Source organism: Trichomycterus rosablanca, chromosome 4 (assembly GCF_030014385.1).
Source record: "Trichomycterus rosablanca isolate fTriRos1 chromosome 4, fTriRos1.hap1, whole genome shotgun sequence".
Lineage (NCBI taxonomy): Eukaryota > Metazoa > Chordata > Actinopteri > Siluriformes > Trichomycteridae > Trichomycterus > Trichomycterus rosablanca.
In genome coordinates, this window is record NC_085991.1 from 29,744,820 (window position 1) to 29,768,583 (window position 23,764).

General features: G+C 41.2%; 1 protein-coding gene across 3 annotated transcripts in view; it reads left to right on the forward strand.

Moving 5' to 3' along the window:
- ppargc1a (peroxisome proliferator-activated receptor gamma, coactivator 1 alpha) overlaps positions 1–23,764 on the forward strand; it is a 53,849-nt gene that overhangs the window by 18,400 nt on the left and 11,685 nt on the right. Inside the window, exons 3-9 of one of the 3 annotated variants that reach the window (XM_062994140.1) lie at positions 11,427–11,621; positions 12,332–12,454; positions 12,878–14,045; positions 16,458–16,503; positions 16,687–16,760; positions 21,886–22,918; positions 23,429–23,521. In XM_062994140.1, the coding sequence (XP_062850210.1) occupies positions 11,427–11,621; positions 12,332–12,454; positions 12,878–14,045; positions 16,458–16,503; positions 16,687–16,760; positions 21,886–22,918; positions 23,429–23,521 (2,732 nt within the window). The remainder of the gene's footprint in view (positions 1–11,426; positions 11,622–12,331; positions 12,455–12,877; positions 14,046–16,457; positions 16,504–16,686; positions 16,761–21,885; positions 22,919–23,428; positions 23,522–23,764) is intronic. The other 2 variants (XM_062994138.1, XM_062994139.1) reach the window with 2 other exon arrangements.

Sequence of the window (23,764 nt, forward strand, 5' to 3'; positions counted from 1 at the left end):
GAATTAAAAAAAAAACTTTCCTGTTATGGCCATGATCCAACTGTGTTAACAAACTTTTTATATGCTTGCACTAATCTTTACGGTTACCACTTTCAAATCTTTGCTGTATTACACCTTGTACTTTGTCCTCTGTAGTATGTGTATGAATGTTACCTCAGCAAGCTTGGCATGTCTCTCTTATAAAAAACTTTGGCTGCTGTCACCCAGGGACACACTGTACTGTCCCTAGCACAGGGATCAACTGACTGGCATACTATTTGAGGCCAGGACTGAAGCAAAGTGGAATTACAATTATGACCTTGTGTTCTTAGAAAGGCCATTCAAATATGTACATGCCACAGAGATCAGCCCCTTCAGTCACACTTTATAGGGGGCAAATAAAGTTCCTTGTACAAGTTGCTCTATAACTCAGATTTCATGATTGCTTATCTTAATCAACCCTCAACCTTCAACTAAGCAACAGAAAGTGGAAGTGGAAATTGTAATGCTTTTATTAGCATAGAGTGAAAGAGTGCCAATGATATGAGTTTTTCCTCAGTTATAACACTATTATTATAATTTTTTTTACATATTTCTTTGCTATGTGATAGTGCAGTGGTAGCTCAGAGATTAAAGCACTGGACTAGTAATCAGAAGATTGTTGGTTTTGGTTAATAACCCACTACTGACAGGTTGCCACTGTTGGGCCCCTGGGCAAGGTCCTTAATTCTCAGTTGCTTAAATTGTGTTCGGTCACAAATCTAAGTCGCTTTGAATAAAAACATCTGCTAAATGCCATAAATGTAAATGTGATGTCATTAACAATGAAAAAAGCTTAGAGCTAGTGAAAATGTACTTATTATTATTGTGGTTTTTTTTCACAATATGACGAGTGACATAAAGTAACAATATCTTGTTGACGCCGCTCAGGTGGCGCAGCGGTAAAACACACGCTAGAACACCAGAGCTGGGATCTCGAATACATCATATCGAGTCTCAGCTCTGTCTGCCGGCTGGGCTGAGCAACCGTATGAACAACGATTGGCCTGCTGTTCATATAGGGGGTGGGATAAGGTCATAACTATTGCAACTACGACCTCTTCTGGCTGATTGATGGCACCTGCACAGAGACAAGGAAAAGAGTGCGTTGATCAGGGTGTGTCTTAACGTACACAGTGTACACGTCCGCATTGTACCTGTCAAAATGTAGGTGACAAAATGCATTCGGCTGCTGCCCACGTGTCGGAGGGGGCGTGGGTTAGCATTGTTCTCCTCAATCAGAGCGAGGACCAGCATTGGTGGAGAGAAAGCATGAAGCAATCGGGCAATTGGATGTGCTAAAAGTTGGGAGAAAAGGGGGAGAAAATGCATAAACAAAATATTATTGCACCCTGTAGGATTTCTTTGGCTAGTACAAGTAAGGTGGCTTTTTTACAGAAAAGAAAACAATTGAGCTTTTCAATGTATACTTAGGTTCCAATTATAAGTAACAACTAATTTCCTAAAACTACATAGGCTGAGCTCCTCATAAATGCAACATAATGTTATATTTACACAATGTGCAAATATGTCTTATAGGACACAACAGATTGGAATATTAGCTCATCTGCATTTCTTTTTTTAACCACATTATTTTCCTGTATAGCGTATTCACCATACATACACTATTGCATTGACATTTGTGATGCTTTGGTGTTACTAATGGTGCATTAGCATGAGCCACACTGCAATGTGTACGGGCAATCCAGCCTGGGCTATTTTTAGCCTGGTTGGGTAATCTCCTCTAAGAGGTTTTGGGTACTGCCTCCTTCAAACCTGGCCGGAAATGCAAAGCCAATAAGCCGTGGGTGTCTGGCTCGCCTTGCCTCTCACCTGACACAGACAGAGAGAAGAAGAGCTTCCTGGATTATTTAACAGTTTATCCCTTCGCTGAGAGTTTGGGTTTTTAGGATTCGGAAAGGCAGAAGCAAATCAGGGTCCTTTGAGTAAAATGGGAGGATATGGCATGAGACAAAATGCATCCATGCCGGGAGGATTATTATGACGCGAAGACGACTTTTGTATTTGTTTCTTAAATAAGTTCACCCATACACCTATGGGTGCTTGGAGGTACTGCAAAGGGTAGTTCACTAGAAAAGAAAAGAGAAAAATATTATATTATTATAACACATTATGCTCCCACCTACCACAAAATAAGTAAATAAAAATAAGTGTAGAACTAAAGCACTTTTTATTTATTATTATTATTTTTTTATGCATTTTCTCACCATTTTCCTCCCGATTTAGCACACTACATTTTTGTCTTCCGCTGCTACCAGCGATACCAGATTGCATCCGAGGAGAGCACATCGCTGTACACGCCTCTTCTGACACATGCACAGCCCTCCTCTTCTCGCCCCTGCATTCTGCACAGGCGTCTCTTCCGCCAATCAGGGTCCTTACACAGCGTATGAAGACCCACCCACCCACACATAGTCCGGCCCCCAACCTGCAGATACGGTGGTCAGTTAATATCTGCTGCGGGCACTGCCAATTATGCCCACTAGATGGCGCCCAGCCGACCAGAGGCAACACCGAGTTTTGAACCCAGGAGTTCAGAAACTCGGTTCTAGTGTGCAAGCAGAATATCCCGCTGCGCCACCTGGGCGCCCACTTTTTAATGCTTATTAAATTATACTGTAACCCTTTATGTGATGTGTGGTTGTCTTAGACGACAAGACTCCCATCAACTACTAGTCGAAACGGTTCAGTGGATTCCAACCAGATTTACCAAATCTGTACTTATCTGTACCGGTTACACTTATATGGGCCCATTTCTTAGGAATATGGTGAGGCATTACTTAAATAACCATTTAATTTTAATTTCATTGTAGACTAGAGCATCACTCAATGTACACATTGACCACAAGTTCTAATTTAGTCGTAGTAGCCAGTTGAGTACTCTATGACTAATTCATACCCCAGTAATGTACCCTCCTTTCAAGTCACTTACATTTTTCTACAGAAGCTCAAAAAGTTTAAGAACCAATGGCTTAAAGGGCACTTTGGTGTTAAAATCTGCATGAGATTTAAATGTCTTCTTTAATATATGCAGAGTCTGGCTGTGCAAGTGTATAGCCCTCAAACTATCTTGATATAAGATTAATTGTCCGTATGTGGTAAACCATCATCTAGTCCTAATGGAGTCACTGTTGATAGATTAGTTAATGAAGTGTGAACATCTGTCGGAGTGGTTTATCCTTGCCATTATAAATACTGAAGTTTAAGAGCAGATTCTGCATTCCTGCACTTACATGCTACCTAAATCCATTTTTTTCTTCATGTTTCTGTCGGGAAGGTATTGATCACTGCTCTAGGAAAGCTCTGAATTCCGCTACATGAGATGTCTTTTCTTAGTTCTCAGAAAACGCCTACATGGGCTGTAGGCTTAAAAGATGAACATATGTATGAAACATAACATATGTAACAAAACTAGACTCGGCAACACCTGAGGCTCAAATGAAAGAGCGACAGAGTGAGCCAGAGATAGAAATCAAAGTAAAAGATAATGCATTTGCTTAGTAATTTATTTCCCTTTTATGTGTTGGGGTGAGGGGGGCAGCTGCAGACTCTGCTAAGATCATTTGCTTTCAGGTGTTTTGCCGGCTACTGTACTCGGCACAGGGTGTAAATTGAATAGCGTGACCTTCTGGGCTCAATCAAATTGACTGCATTTCCACAAAGATCTTGTGGTTTCAATTACCATAGGCTTTTTCTCTCAGACACACACAGATACCGCACAAACTTAAGCAGACTGAGAGGCGGCACGTTAGAGAGAGGTTCGCCGCTGTGGTCTGTTAGTGTGGTGATTCTGAGGATGTGTCCTTCCCACTGATATCGGTGATAAATGACAGGCTGCTGTGCTTCAGTAGCGCTGATGAGCCTGCCAGCAACCGAAAGGTCAGAGGGAGAGCCGGAGGGTAACGAAGCACTCGTAACAAGGACACATGTTCATGCACAAACACACTATATACATACAAACTAGACACAATGTGGACACAGTACAGTACTTCTGACTTATGTATTTTGTAGGCATTTACACTGAATATGTGTACTTGAGGACATTCCCTTCAAAATGTATACATGTCGATGCCTTTCTCATAACAGTTGTCCATTCTACAGTCAGTGATTTATAGAACCTTGGACTGATGGTAGTTATTTGTAGTACATGTGTTGAATGCTGCTGATATGGGAAGCATAAGAACATGAGTGATTCTGATGAGGACCAGAGAACTTAGTTAAAGTATTTTCAAAACAGCATGGGGTGAGTACCCACCAACAGTGGTCTGAGAAATGACAAGCTACAAACTGTGGATTGGAAACTGTGGAGGCACTGGAACCATATGTTTTGGTACCCATGTCTTGGTGGGTCAATAGAGCATATTAGACAGGTGGTCCTAATGCTTTGGCTCATTGGTGTACATACTTAACTGAATGATTTAGTATGTCAAGTAGAATAAAACCTCATCTGCATATTTAACTTATTTAAGGGCTTTAAAGCTAACCAGTAGATAGTGTTTAAATAGCATGTGTGTATTTCTACCTCACAAATATCTTTAGCAGCTTCGTACACATAGAAACGTCTATTGCAGTAACACCAGTGCCTTTCTTCATTGTCCTGATGAGAGCTTTGTATTAGGGAGCTTTGTGTAAATCCCAAAGCCAGGCAGGTTTGTTCCTGCGCTATAAGTTCGGAACTTCCAGACAATACTCCCAATGATGTCTCTAGGAATGTTCAGGATCTTCTGCCCAATCTTATACCCATTACCTTTTCAGTGCAAATAAATTATCTCCTCGGACACCTTCTTTTGTGACTTACCTAGAACACATGTGGGTGGTGTTTATACAGTAAATAAAACATCATAGCTGAAGTATATTAGGGCTGTTATTGAGTTTGAAATGGGTTGGTCATGTTGTAACCCAACTTTAGGTCCCACAGACAAGCAGTAGGTTTTAAGATCTGCTATGTTATGTAGGGGTTGAGTAATTGTGACATGGCAGTATTAAGAAAATATCATGCTACTCTAAATACTACATCATTAATTTTCTTTTTCTTTCTTTTTTTCCTGTATCATTTAACCAGTAACTGGTTTAGCTCTGAAGAAAAAGCTTACATCTATATTTCCTATTGCAATTGTGCAGTTAGTGTTGTACTAGTCATGTTTTGGTACAGAGTGACTGATTCAGATTGGGACGTTGCGATAAACACACATTGTTTTAATCATTAAGGTGTACAGTTATACCCAAAATACAAACATTTATCTATACTACAACCAGTTATATCTCATATTAATGGTGTATGGATGATATGGTAAGAATTTATGTATAGATTGGCCAGTTTTAGATAAGAGCTTTAATTTGCAAATTCTTTAATGATATAAATAAGAATATATCTGATTGGCTAATGCATGATTCCTGTAATGTATGTGCTGCTAAAATCTGATGAACTGGGGTCATTAGGCTGTGAGCTGTATGAAGTATTTGCACTATATCCACTATACCACCTAAAAACATAACTTACATTTTTTCCATTCCTTCAAGTCACAATTCCTGAACTGCCTCTTAAAATAAAACACAACCCCCTTTTACCTTTTTTAACAGATTAAAGTGAACACCGCAGTCCCATTCTCTCCCGTCTATACAGTGACCAGCTGCCACGATTTTTTGTTTTTCCACTGGCTATTTTCAATTGCAGATCCCCCCTCGAGATGTGCGCAGACCTTATTACAATCTATTAAAGCAGCATTTTTGCATTGCCTTTGGTGGCATTTATTTTCCCACTGCAGCCATTAAAGTGTTTCATTCCAGCAAAAGGCTTTCTTTAGAAACATGAGAGCGCTCTCAGTGCGTCTGTCAGCACCGCAGTGGCAGCCTTAAAAAGCAGCGCAACAATATGTCGGAATTTTGAAACATTAAACTCTATTAGAACACTGGGGAACATTAAAGGCCCAAAATGCTGCATTGTTGTTTTTTTTTCTCGTGTTTTTGTACTTTCTTGCTCTATAGTTTGCCTTTTATGTCTGTTTGGCCCTGGGACTGGGACTGTATGCACATGTGATGAAACCCCTCGAATCTGCACATCACTGGAGATTCCTGTTTAATAAATGCATGCATTTTTTTTTTTTTTTTTTTTTCTTCCGAATATTCTTTCTGTGACTCAGATGTGCCACTGTATATTTTTAATGACAGTAACCGATAGGAGAGAATGTAATTTGACACCACTGGCTGTGTGATCCACTTAAGCAGGCCTTTTAAAAGCAGTATTGACACTAATGGAGTGGGCCAATAAGCATTTGTGTGACTCGTCAATACGTTTGACTGGTGAGAATTACTCCACCGCACACTTCTGTGCTCTCCTTCGCTTTCGAATACATTAGGATGAGAAATCTGTGCCTTTTTTGTTATATGTGACTTTTTAATCTAAAGGAGAAAAAGCATTAGGCTCTGTGTCCGACACAGGGAGTGGAGGGGGTGGACTGTTAACTCTGCTGAGCGTTATGAAAAGTTAATCCATGTGATAGCCTGCTGCAATCATTGCCTCTGGAGCTAGAATGCCTCGGTAGCTGGCTTGCAGGATCATTTGCAGGGGAAATGAGGTTTGAAATAGTGCTAGTGATTCCACTGGCCAAATCCCATTTTTGTGCTTGACAGATGAATGGCATTTTTCTATATGATGTGACGTTATCTGTTAGACACGATGTGAAATGATCATGGTTTGCTCTTTATTTTCTATGTTAAATATAATTCATGCTGTAGGACATCAAATTGTTTGGTATCCATCTTCTTAAAAATAAAGAAATTCTTATTTTGTTGTTTTACAAAACATCTACAGAATGAATAACTCTACACACATGGTGATGGCCACAAAGTTAATTCAATCAATGACAGTAATTACAATGCCTAGAGTTAAAAACTATGGTTTGCGGGTGGTGATTTCTCTTAGTCCTTTCCAATCCCCTGGAAATTGCTTATCGTATTCCCCTGCCACTCACTGCAGGATGGACGCAGACTGTCATGTGCCCCCTCCAACATGCGAGCTAGCTGCTGCTTGTTCGCTGTCCTTCAGTGAGGCCTTACACGGAGCTTTACCACGCATGGAGAGGCACGCTAATCTTCACATTAGTCTCCTCACTGCTCATCTGGTGCCTCAGTCAGTGGCAGAGATAGGATATCCCAGAGGCTGAGAGGAGAAACCCGGTTTGACCCTCCCTTCCTTAAACACAGCCTATTGTGTTTGTCGGACGCCCAGCCAGGTCACTTTTGTGTACTGTTGATATTTGTCTTGTTGATTTATAGGGTTTTGTAGAAATAACCAAATATCTCAGTCTCAGTCTACTAGTCTACTCAGTGTACTAGACTGAGACTTTCATCTTGTTACATCTTCATATGTTGATGGCTATTTGGAAGGGACAGCCTGGTGGCATTTTTAGAGTAGCTAGCATCATACTATGATAAAAGCAAAGGATCAAACCCAGATCACCAGAACCCAAGTTGCTTTTTGTTACCAATTCTCACTGCTGCACGACCAGATGTAGATTTTTTATTTACATTTTATTCTCATCAACCACTTTATTCTGTTCAGGGCTGCACCAGGTCTGGGTCCACTGGGAAACACTGGGCACAAAGCAAATAAACCTCAGTGGTTGGGGGGGGGGGGGGGGGGGGGGCTAATCTGTCATGGGACTTCAGCCTGCTCCCCCTCAGACATAGCCAAGCGTGTCTGTGTATATGCCCAACCCAGATCTTAGCGGTGTTGGGCTAGTGTAATAGACTGCTGCGCCACCCAAGCGTCTTTCCAAATAATTACATGATCATAATTTATCTGAAAGCCGGTTAATTTTACCCAATAATTTACTTCCAGGAACCAAACACTCTAAAGAGTGGGCTCTTCAATGACATATAACAGATATTCTAGCTTTTTCTTCTATTATCTTGCAGCTCTGCCTGGCACGACCCAGCACTGGGTATGAGCACAGTTCACATATTGTTTTGAGTGACTGATTTATTTGCTGTGAAATCGGGGGAAGCGTAAAATGACATTCTTTGTTTTTAGTTTGTGAAGTGTTTAGAGCCTCGGCGAGACCCTCAATGACTCAATTTCCGTCACGTACACTTACAAATATTTCTGCTTGAGATTATGAACTCTGTCAGCTGAGTTAACCTCTTCCTCAAGCTCGTGTACTTCTGATATTTGTGTTTTTGTGCTCGGGTGTGTAAGTATGTGTGTGTATGAGCGTGTGTTTGTGTGAGAGAGATAACGCATGTTTGAGATAAGCTGTATCTCTTGTAAAAAAAAGTACACACATTCTTAGTAATGTCGTGTTTTTATAATGCAGGGTGTTATTATCTTACAATTTATTACCTCTTCATGTTATCCCTCCAATAATAAGGTTAATAAGGTTACCTCAGCGGCTTGCCTTAATTTTCTCTATTTGTCTTGCAGTGCACACGCTTATTTAGGACTTTAGGAGAAAAAAAGGCGTCGCCTATTATCAGCATCATGAATTGTATCTTGGGAACACAATGGTTTGCGTAGTACTCAATAAAGGAGTTAAAGCAAGGACAATTTCAAAGACAACCTGTCTGATAACAAAAGGTTTCACCTGATAATAAACAACCCAGAGCACAGCCTCACCTCCGAGGCAAAGGTGGGGGAGGGGAAGAAAGGAATTGAGTGAAAGTGCCTTGTGCTTGCCAGCATCTTTTATGGCTAATTGAAACATTTAGCATAGTCATGAATTCAACCCTTTACAATCAAAGTGGTTAATATATAGTGATCATAAATTTACCACACTATTGTTAATGTATTTATAATTCTGTCAAGCATGATAATTAGTATAAGAAGACTTTTTTAAACCTAGCTTCACAGTATGAAGATATGATTTTATTTAAAGAATAAATTTTATTTATTTACTTATATTTTTTAATATTATATTTAGAATACATGGTGAGGGAAGTCTTTTTTGTATTATAACTAAGGAAAAAGTTAAAATATGAGGTTTAAAAGACTTTTTTTAAATTAGAAAGGCCAAAAACATAAACAAATAAATATTGTTTAGATTGGAGACAGAGATTGTACATTAAAACGTCATTAACTCATTAAAATCCACCGATTTTAAGTTCAAACTTTTCTGATCCATTTGTCCCGTTCAGATGTTTTGAAGTCAATGCTGCACTATAAGACCATTTTTTTTAATTGATAAAGACATTAGGCACTAAAGCCATAAACTAGACAGTAGAGACCATAGTAACCATTCTTTAAATTGCAGGCATAATTGGCAGTGGAATATGTGGGCGGGGTCTTCAAACACCGTGTAAGGTGACACATAAAATATAAAAATAATTAATAAATACAAAATCTAAAAGTATATTTTTGTTTAATATATTTGACTATTCAATAGATGATTTTGCCAAATATCCAGTACCAATGCAACTGCATTTAGACAGGCATCAAAACTTTACACTTGGTTGAAATTGACTGATAAATAAGCATGATTGGAGGGAATTTTTGTGATCATTTGGTGCCTTCGAATGCTGTGAATTTTGTGCATCATGCCATGTCATCTTAGATGTTGGCAGTGAACACTGCTTTGAGCCATTCTGGCTGGTTTTCTGTGCTAATTGTGACAGCTTCTTTCAGAATGAACTCGTCCTTTGAGTGCACTTCTGTTGATGGTACCACTTTTCTGTCTAGAACCAGACATTTTAGTGCTATTCCCAGGCCTCAAGGTGTCTGGATTTGTGATCTTTTAATGAGCATGGGTCAAGGTATGGCCTAGATCTTACAGATCAGGATCCTCTTGCCACAAGAACATCATCACTTTTATGTGTTGACTGATAACAATCTGAAAAAAGTGAAACAAAGAAGGATCTAATTTTACATAATAAAATGGAAAAAGTAAAAATTTTCCTGATCAGGGTCTAGAGTGTATACTAGAACTTCTGGACAGTGAACTATTTTATTACAAGCCATAATACTTGTCTTTTACGTACTTACTTACTTACACAATACCTAGGGCCAATTAAAATCAGGCAATCCACACTTTGGGCCAATTAAAAGCAGGCAAGTTTTGGGAGATGGAAATAAATTTATTGTTTAAATGAGCTTTAACAACCCACAGCTTTAACAACCCAACAAAACAACTCTGTGACCAGAGTTTTCTAAAAAGGGATTTACAACCCTGATCTGTATAAAGCAGTTATTGAAGATTGAATGAATACATTCATGACCAAATAATATTGCTGAAAAATATACAATGGAGGCACAGTGGTAAACGAATAGCTTATCTTAAGCTAGCAATTAAACAACATGCGTATTTCTAAGCAATATCAGTATTCTAGCAGTTCTTACTAGATGCTCCAGTGGGTATTTGGTTATCTCTATAATTTGTTACATTTCCTTTGTTTTCAAATCCAGCCTGTCAGCAGTCCACCAAAAGCTAACACTATCAACTACTGGCTTCTCTAAATAGGGAGAGATAAGCAGAATAGCCACATGCTGCTCCCATGTGGTTCTTGTCATGCTGGCATGTAATCATGGAAAACTATGAATAGAAAGTGGATCAAATCAGGTGATGGTTGCACATGGGATTGGACATATCGAAGGAGGCACAATGATTGCACCCCGAATCGGCAAGTGATGTTAATCCTGTTATGTGCATAAAAGGATTTGTTCCTGTTGGGCTGCACGTGCCATGACCCACAGCAGTTTGGGTGTTTATCTTTCATGGTTGTTAGGTCCCATGAGTTTTGGCAGTGGAACTTTTAGTGCATGTCACAACCCTCCTTCCTCCCTGGTTGCTATTCCTTAGTTACTGCCCCTCCCATGTAACCATGACCACTAGCTTAGGAAATTGCCTCAGCTATATCGGAGATAATTGGAAAACACTTTATTTTGAAGCATCTCTTTTTATATTTCTAGTTTTCTAGCATTGCTTTACCATGAGCATTTTATCCCTTTTGTATGGATTATTCAGAACATACAGCTTAAGTAAGCTTCCTAAAGTAAAAATAGTCAGAGACTTGAGCAAACTTTAACTTTCTTCTATTGTTCCCCCTCCCTCTACTTCTCTTTCCCTGGGTAGTTGCTGTGTGTCAGCCCAGTTAATGGGTTTCTTTGGGGAGATATTATTTTGGTCCAGTAAGCTGCATGCTTAATGTATGACTGACAGCACTGACTCATGTGGCTTAGGCAATTTGAAGTTGAAATAAATTTCTCTACAGACTTTCCCATATAGCACTGCAGCAAAAAAGCTACCCATATTCTATTAGCAACAACAGACTTGCAGCCCTCCCCTCTGTGGTCATGCCAGCATGAAAAGAGGCAGAAATTGACTTCTTCAAACTAAACTGTCCTATTTTCTTCCACTGTTCCTTTTCTTGTCCCTTTTCCATTTCCACCTTGTAAGAAGATAGATGAAGAAAATGAGGCCAACTTGCTGGCGGTGCTCACAGAAACCCTGGACAGTATCCCGGTGGACGAGGACGGATTGCCTTCATTCGAAGCCCTGGCAGATGGGGACGTGACCAACACCAGTGATCAGAGCTGTCCCTCCACCCCTGATGGCTCACCGCGAACACCAGAGCCAGAGGAGCCTTCCTTGGTAAGGCTTTTTTTCACCTCCTATTTCTCCCACTGCTTCTGCCTGGCTAAGAATCTCTTTCCACTAAAAACACACCCAACCATCTCTTCTTTTCTTCCTCTCATCTGGAATTCTTTATATCTCTTGCTTTTACTGCCTGGCCCTCACATGCACCAGATAAGGAGATGCTGCAGGCTTGTGACCAAAAACGGATACAAGCTATTCAGGCAGCACCCCTGGCAGGCCCAGCTTGGAGTCTGTGGTCAAAACGAAGCCATGCAGCACTGATGAAAGAACAAATTAAAGTGGATCAATGTTTCTAGGTTGTTACTTGCATTGTACATTAACGCAGACAGCCATGCAGACTCATCAGTCCTGCCATCATGGGTCAGAAGAACATAAACTCAATTAGAACAACAAGAACAAGGAGGACATACTGAATCTAAAGTCCATAGGGGGACCTGCCTGGTAACACAGTCCTGTTTTAGAAGCAAAAGCTGCACTTATAGGTTATTAGACAGTGGAGGTTTCAAGTACCAAGTCAGCCTTTTTGGGCCCTACCTAGGAATCAAATCAAGGTTAATCTTTCTTGACTTCTAAAGATCAGCATTAACACGATCAAATCTGACCTAGTATTACTCCATTGATGTCTAAATTTTGAATTCAGCATTTAAACTGCTATATAACCGTATTATTAACACCCACTATTTGTTTCTTTAATTTTCTTTTAGCTAAAGAAGCTCCTCCTGGCTCCACCTAACTCACAGCTCAACTATAATCAATACCCAGGTGGTAAGGCTCAAAACCATGCAGCCAGCAACCACAGGATCAGACCAACACCTGCTGTCCTTAAGGTATCTATATGCCACTTGCTTTGTCAAGTAAATATAGGCTTTGGCTTGAAGTTAAACCTACTGTGCTTTAATTTCACGTATATTCATCAAGAAACATCATATGGTTTCTTCTTAGCCATCTGCACACACCATGCACCGGCCTCCCACATATATTCGCACATGGCTTTTGTTGAGGAGTTAATTTTCTTTAATGACTTTGACTCCTCTGTTTCTGGAGCGCTGCACATGGCAGACTCCCAGAGGACATTCTGCTGTTCCTCCAACAACTAGCATGCACAGTGCACAGGAGCTTTTTAGATACCTTATAATAAATCATGACAGGCAATACAAACTCACAGTGTATTGTGCAGACAACTGATTTCACCCCCACATTGCCTACTATACCTCATTTTTGTGTCTCTTTCTTCAACTTCTGTTCTTCAGACAGAAAACCCCTGGAACAACAAACAGAGAGGGGTCTGCCCCCAGCCAAGCCGACTGGTAAGACGCCCTTGCACTGAGTTGCTCAAGTACCTCACTGCCAGCGATGATGCCTTCCAGACAAGACCCAGTGAAGCCAAGAGCACCTGGTCAGGCTGTGAAAAGGACAGGGGTGGGCCTGGAAGCGCCTCTTTTTCATCGTCTTCCTCTCCGTCCTCTTCGTCCACCTCCTCCTTCTCATCCCTGTCGTCCTGCTCCTCCTCTAGCACATCAAAGAAGAAGCCCTCCTCTGCCTCTTTACCATCGCAACAGCAGCAGCAGCAGCTGGCAGTACAGGCCCAGAGAGGTGAGAGCCAGGCAGCAGGAGCGTATAGTGTTGCTGGTGAGGGGGCTGGGCAGTGGCGGCGGTATACACATGGGGAGAAATCCACCCCTGTTTTGCCAAGCTGTGGAAGTGGTTGTAGCCACACCTGCTCCAGTGAAGAGGGGAGGCCACTGCAGGGTGCTGACCCAGGCAGCCTGGCTGCCGCTCGCTTTATTAGGTACATGCACTCTTACTCTCTCCCGCCTAGAGAGATGAGTCGCTCAGGCAGCTGTGGCCGTTGTCTTGAGGAGGGTGGCTGGGCTGGGGCCAGCCGTGCCAATAAGCACATCACAATAACCATTAGGAAGAGGAGGCAAGTGCAAGAGCATCCCATGCTCAGCCAGCTGCTGACCTCCAGACCCAGACCAGCCCGTTACCGAGCCCACCTACAAATGCCCGATGATCCCCAGACAGACGAACAAGATTCATCCAAAACACCTCCTAAAGATCAAGGGGGGGACTGGCAGATTGTTAAAGGTAGTCAGGAACCCTTTCCAGACCCCCAAGAATCTAATCAAACTGACTCAACAGCTCTTGACATTTCACCTCTGGTTGTCTTGGACTTAGAAAATTGGTTAATTAATTTAGAGCAGGATTTTGAAGGGTCAAAAATTTTACTGGGGCAAAATGGGGTGGATGTTGATGATAATTTCGTAAGCAGCCCCATGTCACCGTCATTGGGCTTGCCAAGTCCACTCTTTCCAGACTCTATAGTTCCAGAGCACACTCCCTCCACCATACAAGGGCAGACCCCACACAGACAGGCAGTCTGCGAGTACTCCGATGACCAGGTTCCATCACTGTTAGGTAATCATTGCTGCATCCCTGCCCTCTGTCTCTCCTCTGCCTCTCCTCCTCTAACAGCTTCCCAGTTTGACTACAGACTAATCCAGATGCTAACTTCAGCTAAACATCTGAAATATAAACATGTAGCCGAGTTTATTCATTTTTAGGGGCAACATTTAAATGGGTACAGACTAAGACTAAATAAGGGGTGGGTAAGCTACAGACATAACATACACAATATGACTAATACAATTGGAGTTGGCTGAATTCCATATAGTCTTGGGCAAACATGGCTGCCTTGACATAGTTATCTAACTAAGAGCTATTCCCCTAGCTGCAGCTGAAGACAGTCGCAGCCTCAGGCAACTGCACATGCTTCCTCGACTCTTCTTTCTTCTCCTGCTTTGGCTTTAAATGCATGCCAAATATTATACTCTTCAGTTTGGTTTCCATCACTGCCATTTGTAATTTAACTTATGTGCTGTTTCTTTTCCTTTTTAACTCATTTTTTCATCTTCTGTCTTCTGTGCTGTGGGGGAACTGTCACACATGGATACATGCCGTCATTCCATCTTGCCTCAGAAATGTGAACAGTCAAGACAGAAAGATTAACTAAACAAACAAATTATGGGGTCAAGATATAAACCATTAGCCACCGTTGAAGTTGTTGGCTGGATAATGCTGTACAGTGTATCACAAAAGTGAGTACACCCCTCACATTTCTGCAAATATTTTATTATATCTTTTCATGGGACAACACTATAGACATGAAACTTGGATATAACTTAGAGTAGTCAGTGTACAACTTGTATAGCAGTGTAGATTTACTGTCTTCTGAAAATAACTCAACACACAGCCATTAATGTCTAAATGGCTGGCAACATAAGTGAGTACACCCCACAGTGAACATGTCCAAATTGTGCCCAAAGTGTCAATATTTTGTGTGGCCACCATTATTATCCATCACTGCCTTAACCCTCCTGGGCATGGAATTCACCAGAGCTGCACAGGTTGCTACTGGAATCCTCTTCCACTCCTCCATGATGACATCACGGAGCTGGTGGATGTTAGACACCTTGAACTCCTCCACCTTCCACTTGAGGATGCGCCACAGGTGCTCAATTGGGTTTAGTCCATCACCTTTACCTTCAGCTTCCTCAGCAAGGCAGTTGTCATCTTAGAGGTTGTGTTTGGGGTCGTTATCGTGTTGGAAAACTGCCATGAGGCCCAGTTTTCGAAGGGAGGGGATCATGCTCTGTTTCAGAATGTCACAGTACATGTTGGAATTCATGTTTCCCTCAATGAACTGCAGCTCCCCAGTGCCAGCAACACTCATGCAGCCCAAGACTATGATGCTACCACCACCATGCTTGACTGTAGGCAAGATACAGTTGTCTTGGTACTTCTCACCAGGGCGCCGCCACACATGCTGGACACCATCTGAGCCAAACAAGTTTATCTTGGTCTCGTCAGACCACAGGGCATTCCAGTAATCCATGTTCTTGGACTGCTTGTCTTCAGCAAACTGTTTGCGGGCTTTCTTGTGCGTCAGCTTCCTTCTGGGATGACGACCATGCAGACCGAGTTGATGCAGTGTGCGGCGTATGGTCTGAGCACTGACAGGCTGACCTCCCACATCTTCAACCTCTGCAGTAATGCTGGCAGCACTCATGTGTCTATCTTTTAAAGCCAACCTCTGGATATGACGCCGAACACGTGGACTCAACTTCTTTGGTCGACCCTGGCGAAGCCTGTTCCGAGTGGAACCTGTCCTGGAAAACCGCTGTATGACCTTGGCCACCATGCTGTAGCTCAGTTTCAGGGTGTTAGCAATCTTCTTATAGCCCAGGCCATCTTTGTGGAGAGCAACAATTCTATTTCTCACATCCTCAGAGAGTTCTTTGCCATGAGGTGCCATGTTGAATATCCAGTGGCCAGTATGAGAGAATTGTACCCAAAACACCAAATTTAACAGCCCTGCTCCCCATTTACACCTGGGACCTTGACACATGACACCAGGGAGGGACAACGACACATTTGGGCACAATTTGGACATGTTCACTGTGGGGTGTACTCACTTATGTTGCCAGCTATTTAGACATTAATGGCTGTGTGTTGAGTTATTTTCAGAAGACAGTAAATCTACACTGCTATACAAGTTGTACACTGACTACTCTAAGTTATATCCAAGTTTCATGTCTATAGTGTTGTCCCATGAAAAGATATAATGAAATATTTGCAGAAATGTGAGGGGTGTACTCACTTTTGTGATACACTGTAGCTGTTTTGTAAAGGGTTGGGTTGGGAGTGCCACGTCATTACTGTTAATGATCAAAATCTAAAACTAATTAGTAGATTTGGACCTGCTATCTTTTGGTGTGATCACAGTGTGATCTAGTTAATTAATTACCCATGCTCCTTTGTGTTCTGCAGCCAAACCAACCACCTTGCCACTTCCTTTGACCCCAGAGTCTCAAAAGTAAGTGAGAGAGTTTTTCCCATTCTTATAAAGACAGACCAAATTTGACTAGAGCACCAAACAAACGATCTAATCCAACAATGAGGCATTTTCTTAAATTTCATTCCCATTTGTTAGATCATTCAATCATTTTAAATGTGCACCTTCCACTGTCATTATATCAGTTCCTTTTTTCTATTGCAGTGACCACAAAGGATCTCCATTTGAGAACAAGTCCATTGAACGCACACTGAGTGTGGAGATCTCGGGAACCCCAGGTGGGCATTTTTCTTACACTACACATAAATATAAGGTAAAAATACACTGAATTCATAAACTATTTGTTTTCTGGTGATCGCACTCAGCTCCTGCTGTAACAGGTCTACCTGCCATGGAGATAGGCAGAGGGGATGGGTTGCAGAATCATGCCCACCAGCTATGGCATTAGGGACAGGATAGCTGGGAGAACCTTTTATATGCCAGCTTTGTTGACCTCTTTGCGTCTGGCTCTTTGACATTGTGCTGAATGGTGTCCGGGCACCTGCATGCTCTGCAAGGCCAGTACTTTTGTTTCCTCTGGTTTATATGCTGGCATTATTTGATCTTCTTTCCGAGTGGAGCTTGTCTATAAATTACTTATGCCCCCCAAAATGTTATATATTGCTGTGAAATTTCTAAATATTGCTGTTTTTGATTAATCAAAACAATGAAGAATACAGTAGCTTGTTTCATGTCATTTGGTTTGCTGGTATTATATACCACACCCACTGTGCACCTATCTGATATGTACATTCATTGATTATTTTGTAACACATTCCCCATTAGCACTCGATGTAGGTATAAAGCTAGAGACAGCAGCTATTTTCATTTGTTTATGCATGATGGGCGTGATTATCCTCTAGTATTTTATCAGTAAGCAGCTTTCTGATCACAGGATGCTGTTAGCTTTATATTTTTGGTTGGAGAACTATCCTAACAACAATTGTTTATCAGCTGCACTTATACAACACACCCTGTCATGCCATGCCATGCCATGTTAGTGTAATTACAGTGCTGACAAGGGCCCACTACCCAAATAACATCTGGCCAGTGGGGGTTCTATTGGGGTCCTTTCTTATTGTGTAAATGGGTTACAGGAGTGGCAAAGTGTACAGAGCAACAGATGGGCTACAATCAGTAATTGTATACTCACAATGTTCACCTGTATGGTAGGCATAGCTTACAGATAGTCAATGGATGTACACATGAGATGGATGCACCAAATACATTCTGCCTGTAACTAGCTAATACACATAATGTACTTAATCCTATATTTTCCAGAACTGGTTCCAGTATTTATGGCATTGATGTCATTTGCCAATTGGGGTCAATGGGAAAGAAGTTTATTATTCATATTGCCATAATTGCTGTCTATTATATATTTATCATTAGAGCATGTTGGTAAAAGCTATAGGCAAAAAAGTAATTAAAGTCAAATAAAGTGAATGTCAGCTGAGGCTAAAACACAAGGCTTCAGCAGTTCTCCCCCTCTTTACTCTCTTTTCCCATCTCAGCGTAAATCATGCAGGTAATTATTTCAGTAGCCCCCATGCAGAGGTTAATCATTCCTGGTCAATAAAAACAAAATGGCTGCCCTTTTCTTCTCTCAGTGTGTCAAAATGAACGGGTCATTTGATATTCATTTACCATGTACCACCGAGTAATGTTGCTCAGCGCACAGATTTGACCTCCTCTCTGAAATTCAAGGTAACACTTTGGTAATTGACACAGACAGGGATTGTCTCATGGCTGGTCAGTAACAGGATTTAAGATAAGATTTGGGGGAGAATGTGGTTCTCATGACCTTTGCTTTTTGACCTTGTTTAGAAGTGTTACTTAGTGTAACAGAAATGTATCTAGTAGTTAAAGGTTACACATGTCCTGTGTGAAGTAATGCTCAGGAGTCATTATAAGCTGTTAATATTTTGCTTTATTTTTTGCACACAGCTGTCTTCACTACTCTGGGGCAAAAGCCAGCTCCATTTGGTGCTAAATAAGGACATGCAAAATAAAATCACACTCTGAGCCATGTCTCAACCTTACATAACAGAGATTTAACATTAGCTGTTAGTAAAGTAGCCATAAAAAACAGACTCAGGTGTGAAGCCACTTTATAAGACTTACAGTCTAGAAAAACTTTTATTCAAATTCAAAGTAATGGTGAAACAATGAAATACAATAAAGAAAATTGTATACCACCTCCTTGTTTCTACACTCACTGTCCATTTTATCAGCTCCACTTACCATATAGAAGCACTTTGTAGTTCTACAATTACTGACTGTAGTCCATCTGTTTCTCTGCATGCTTTGTTAACCCCCTTTCATGCTGTTCTTCAATGGTCAGGACCCCCACATGACCACTACAGAGTAGGTATTATTTGGGTGGTGGGTCATTCTCAGCACTGCAGTGACACTGACATGGTGGTGGTGTGTTGGTGTGTGTTATGCTGGCATAAGTGGCTCAGACACAGCAATGCTGATGGAGTTTTTAAACACCTCACTGTCACTGCTGGACTGAGAATAGTCCACCAACCAAAAATATCCAGCCAACAGCGCCCTGTGGGCTGTGTCCTGTGACCACTGATGAAAGTCTAGAAGATGACCAACTCAAACAGCAGAAATAGATGAGCTTCCGTCTCTGACTTTACATCTACAAGTGTTTAATAGAGTGGACAGTGAGTGGACACGGTATTTAAAAACTCCAGCAGTGCTGCTGTGTCTTATCCACTCATACCAGCACAACACACACTAACACACCACCACCATGTCAGTGTCACTGCAGTGCTGAGAATGACCCACCACCCAAATAATACCTACTCTGTAGTGGTCCTGGGAGAGTCCTGACCATTGAAGAACGGCATGAAAAGGGGCTAACAAAGCATGCAGAGTAACAGATGGACTACAGTTAGTAATTGTAGAACCACAAAGTGCTTCTGTATGGTAAGTGGAGCTGATAAAATGGACATTGAGTGTAGAAACAAGGAGGTGGTTTTAATGTTATGGCTGATCAGTGTATACTCCAAAATAAGACAAATCAAACCTTAAACAATAAAATTGGTCATTTTTAAACAGATACTCTATGCTAAAAGGAAATGTGGGGAAATCCAAAAGCATGTTATTAGACTTTTGTATATATTTGGTCCTCTCCAAACAGTAAATCACAAACAGCAAGTAAAAGAGTTAATTATAGAAGTATTCAAGTTAGTACATAATAATATTTATCTATATCCCATTCCTAAAAGGAGAAGCACATTTTAAATGGGTCTCTTTTCATCCAGTTATCCTATCTTGAGCTCTACAGACTTAGATAATGTCAAGCTACATGAAAAATAATTTTCAGTTCAGTTGATTAATATGCAGTGAATCACGAGCTAAGCCAGCAGAGGCATTTTGGTCCAAGTAAATTTTTATCTAGCCAGCAAAAAAAACTTTTGCTTTACAAAATTCTATCACTGCGACAGTTTCATCACAGACACCTGCAGAGCAGATAGAGAGCAGGAGCTTTAATATTGCTCCCTAATCCCCACCTCTCTAATAGATTTACTGTGGGTCTGCTGGTGTCTTTAATTATGGTATCTATGGCACCCAGGCTAGTCCGGGTGTTACAGTTTTACTCTTCACATGGCTTTTTGAGTTTACCATAGGGACCAGCTATGTAGGCTTTGGGTAGTAATTTTTCAGAGATCCCTGTTCATTTTGGACCTGGTTGAAAACAGAAGAAAAGGCCACTGCCGTAGGAAAAGTGTTTGTCTCCATGTCACATCCATCACAGACTGTGTGGCATGTATTTAATTTTGATTTATTTCATGGGTGCTATGGAACTTATTTATGGTAATGTGCATATTGTTTTTCCTTATGGTGGTTCTCTCTCTTTAGCAGAAGTTTCCTTTTTCGTAGTTTTAATGGCTCATTAGAATGGTATATTAATGCACATCAACTGACTGTCAAGCTACACCGACTAGGCATAACATTATGACCACTCACAGGTGAAGTGAATAACACTGACCTCTTCATCACGGCACCTGTTAGTGGGTGGGATATATTATGCAGCAAGTGATTTTATCCTCAAAGTTGACGTGTTAGAAGCAGGAAAAAAGGATTTGAGTGAGTTTGACAAGGGCCAAATCGTGATGCTTTTATGTGGGGTGTTCCTGGTCTACAGAGCACAACAACGAGTTTGAGGTGTTGACTTGGCCTCCAAATTCCCCAGATCTAAATCCAATCGAGCATCTGTAAGATGTGCTGAACAAACAAGTCCAATCCATGGAGGCCCCACCTCACAACTTACAGGAGTTAATGGATCTGCTGCTAACATCTTGGTGCCAGATACCACAGCACACATTCAGGGGTCTAGTGGAGTCCGTGCCTCGCCAGTCAGGGCTGTTTTGGCAGAAAAAGGGGACCATTGTGTATTGTTATTATTATATTATATATTATCTTATATAATCAATATATTAATTAATTACTGTACTGTAGTAGAAGGCACTGTTTTATTATTATTCACATTAAATTCCTCTGGTAAGATTTAGTAAAGAATGTAACTTGACCAGCTAACCAGACAACCTCAACACTTCTTCTGCACATGGCTGCAGTTAGACAAACATAAAATGTATTGAAGGACCTATGGAATAGAAAAAGCAGCCATTTATAAATTTATGTTAAGTCTCACATTTTCATCAAGTCTGGCTGAACCACTTACTGAGCATGCCTTCATAACTAGAAATTCACAAAAGGTGAATGTAAACAACAGATGTAAATGGTGACAATTCAGAAGAATAAATAAATATGGAATATCTCTTATCCCTGAACAAAATGGTTAGAGCTGAGAGTGAATATAAAGAGAAAGACTGACTACTTGCAGTTGTTTGTGCAAGTGCATTAACAATGCTGTAAAATGGTACATCTCAGAATTTCTCATATAACTGCCATCAGGTGCCACATAAATCTGTTGAGATTGCTATGGTTCATGAGGGGGATGAGGTGGCAGAGCCCAGGAGAATGATAATATGTTCCCCGGTGGTTACATTCTGAATTTGAAGGTGATGGGTTGATATAGGTAGCCACAACAATCCGACAGAATCCATTGTTGGGAATTCTAAGACTGAAATGAAATTCCTGATTAATTCTGTACATTTTTAATATTTTTTTTACACATTTTTTGTATTTTAATGTTTGTCTAAGATTAGAAACTTGTCCTTGTTTAGTCTACCAAGACGTTTTGTCAATATTTTCATTAAATGCTAATTAATATCAGGGCTATAAAAAAACAAAAACTTTTTTGTGAACCCACTGATTCATTGGCTGAAATGCTCTTAAACCATATATCTGTATTGTAACTTTAAATCCTCTATCTCTTTTCCACAGGTCTGACACCACCTACTACACCTCCTCACAAAGCCAGTCAAGAGAATCCTTTCAAAGTATCACTTAAAACCAAGCTGTCTTCATGTACCTCTTCAGCCCTGACAAGCAAGAAGGCCAAGCTGAGCAATGGAAACTCTCCAATCAGTGTCTCTAGTAGGAAGGGCCATGAGAAGACTGAGCTTTATGCTCAGCTGAGCAAAGCATCATCAGTCTTGCCTCTGGGAAGCTCAGAGGAGTGCCGGGGCAAGCGACCCACACCCCGTGTCTTTGGTGATCATGATTATTGCCAGGCCTTGAGCACAAAACGAGACAGCAGAAGCAGCTTAGCTGCCTTAATAACTGGGCCTGTGGAGGGGCGGCATGTAGAACCCAAAGACTCAACCATGCCATCCTCCAATACTTTTACAACCTCTTTGTCTTCCAGCAGTCCCTTAACTTCTTCTCTGACAAGGCAGCTGCAAGGCCTTTCCCCCATGGTTCAGGAGGCTTGTACTGACAAGGAAGCTCAGGGGCAGGATTATAGTCCTTCATCGGGTGCCAAAACTTCCAAAGAGTGCAACTCTGCTAGCATAAAGCTGCTTCGCGATCAGGAGATACGGGACGAGCTTAATAAGCACTTTGGTAACCCCCAGGAAGCCTTTCATAGTGAGGCTGAACAGAATGGGTTCCAGCCTCTAGATGAAAGTGACTCTGGGGATGAGAACTATAACCTTTTTGAGGCCTACATGGACACAGGACTGCTTGATTTTGAGGACTTACAAGTGGGCCGTGAACGTCTTCTATGCTCTTGGGAAGGGACTCCACTGGAGCTGCTCTTTGAAGGCTCACCCTCTTGTTCTCCAACCAGCAGCTTGCCTTCTCAGAGTTCAGTCTCACCACCCTCAACTTTGTTCTCTCCACGGCACTTCCACTGGTCCCAGTCTGGATCCCGCTCTAGATCTCGCTCTCGGTCCTCGTCCCGTCACAGATACAGATCCCTCTCCCGGTCTCCTTACTCCTGTTCACAGTCTCCAGATGGGTGCTCCCCCTCTTGGTAAGCACAAGCTACATACTGTATAATACTTACCAGGTTCCATCATGCAGATTACAAATATGCAGCTTAGTAAGGTTAAATTACGGTCTTGCTTTTAGAATTTTGAGTATTTACAGAGTAACATGATTAGTTATCTTGTGTAAACTCACTAACGACTAGTTGTAGGCCAGTGATAAGCAACAGCCAGTGAGACACTGAAAAACACTGAACCCTCCACAACAGTCACCTTTAAAGCAGCTCTGCAAATACATATTGATAAAGCTTGTCCCAGTATTATATAATATGGAAACAGCTCATTTCTGTTTTTGATTGGTGGCTGCAATTCATGCTGATCACTGTGATAGGCCTGAGGTAACATCTTTATCTACCTTATAAGAATTTATTCCCCATGCACTTCAGAACATATTTCGTCATTTTACGTAATACAAATAACTTACAAATAACTATAATAGCTATGCTGCTACTGATTATATTTTTTAACTTTAAACATATATATTTTTTTCCTTACAGGTCTCATCACACTGTTGATAATAGCACTTTCAGATCAAGGACTCAAAGAAGCCCTCAATCCAAATCATGCTCCGTTCTTGGTCAGAGGCCCAGGTAAATTCCAACTAAAGCATCTTTATGTCATTGTATTAACAGCCCACCTTGTCAAGATTTTTTTAAAGATTAAAAAGTTCAATTTTAGTCACAAAGCTCAAACTAAGCAGAAAGTAACAGCATGTGAAGTTGTGCTGACAGAAGCAACTGCTTGTTTCTTGACACGGCCCCTCATGAGTAGCTCCTGTGAGAGCTGTAACCTTTTGCAGTATGAGGAGACATCTTATTAATGTGATTGTTTGT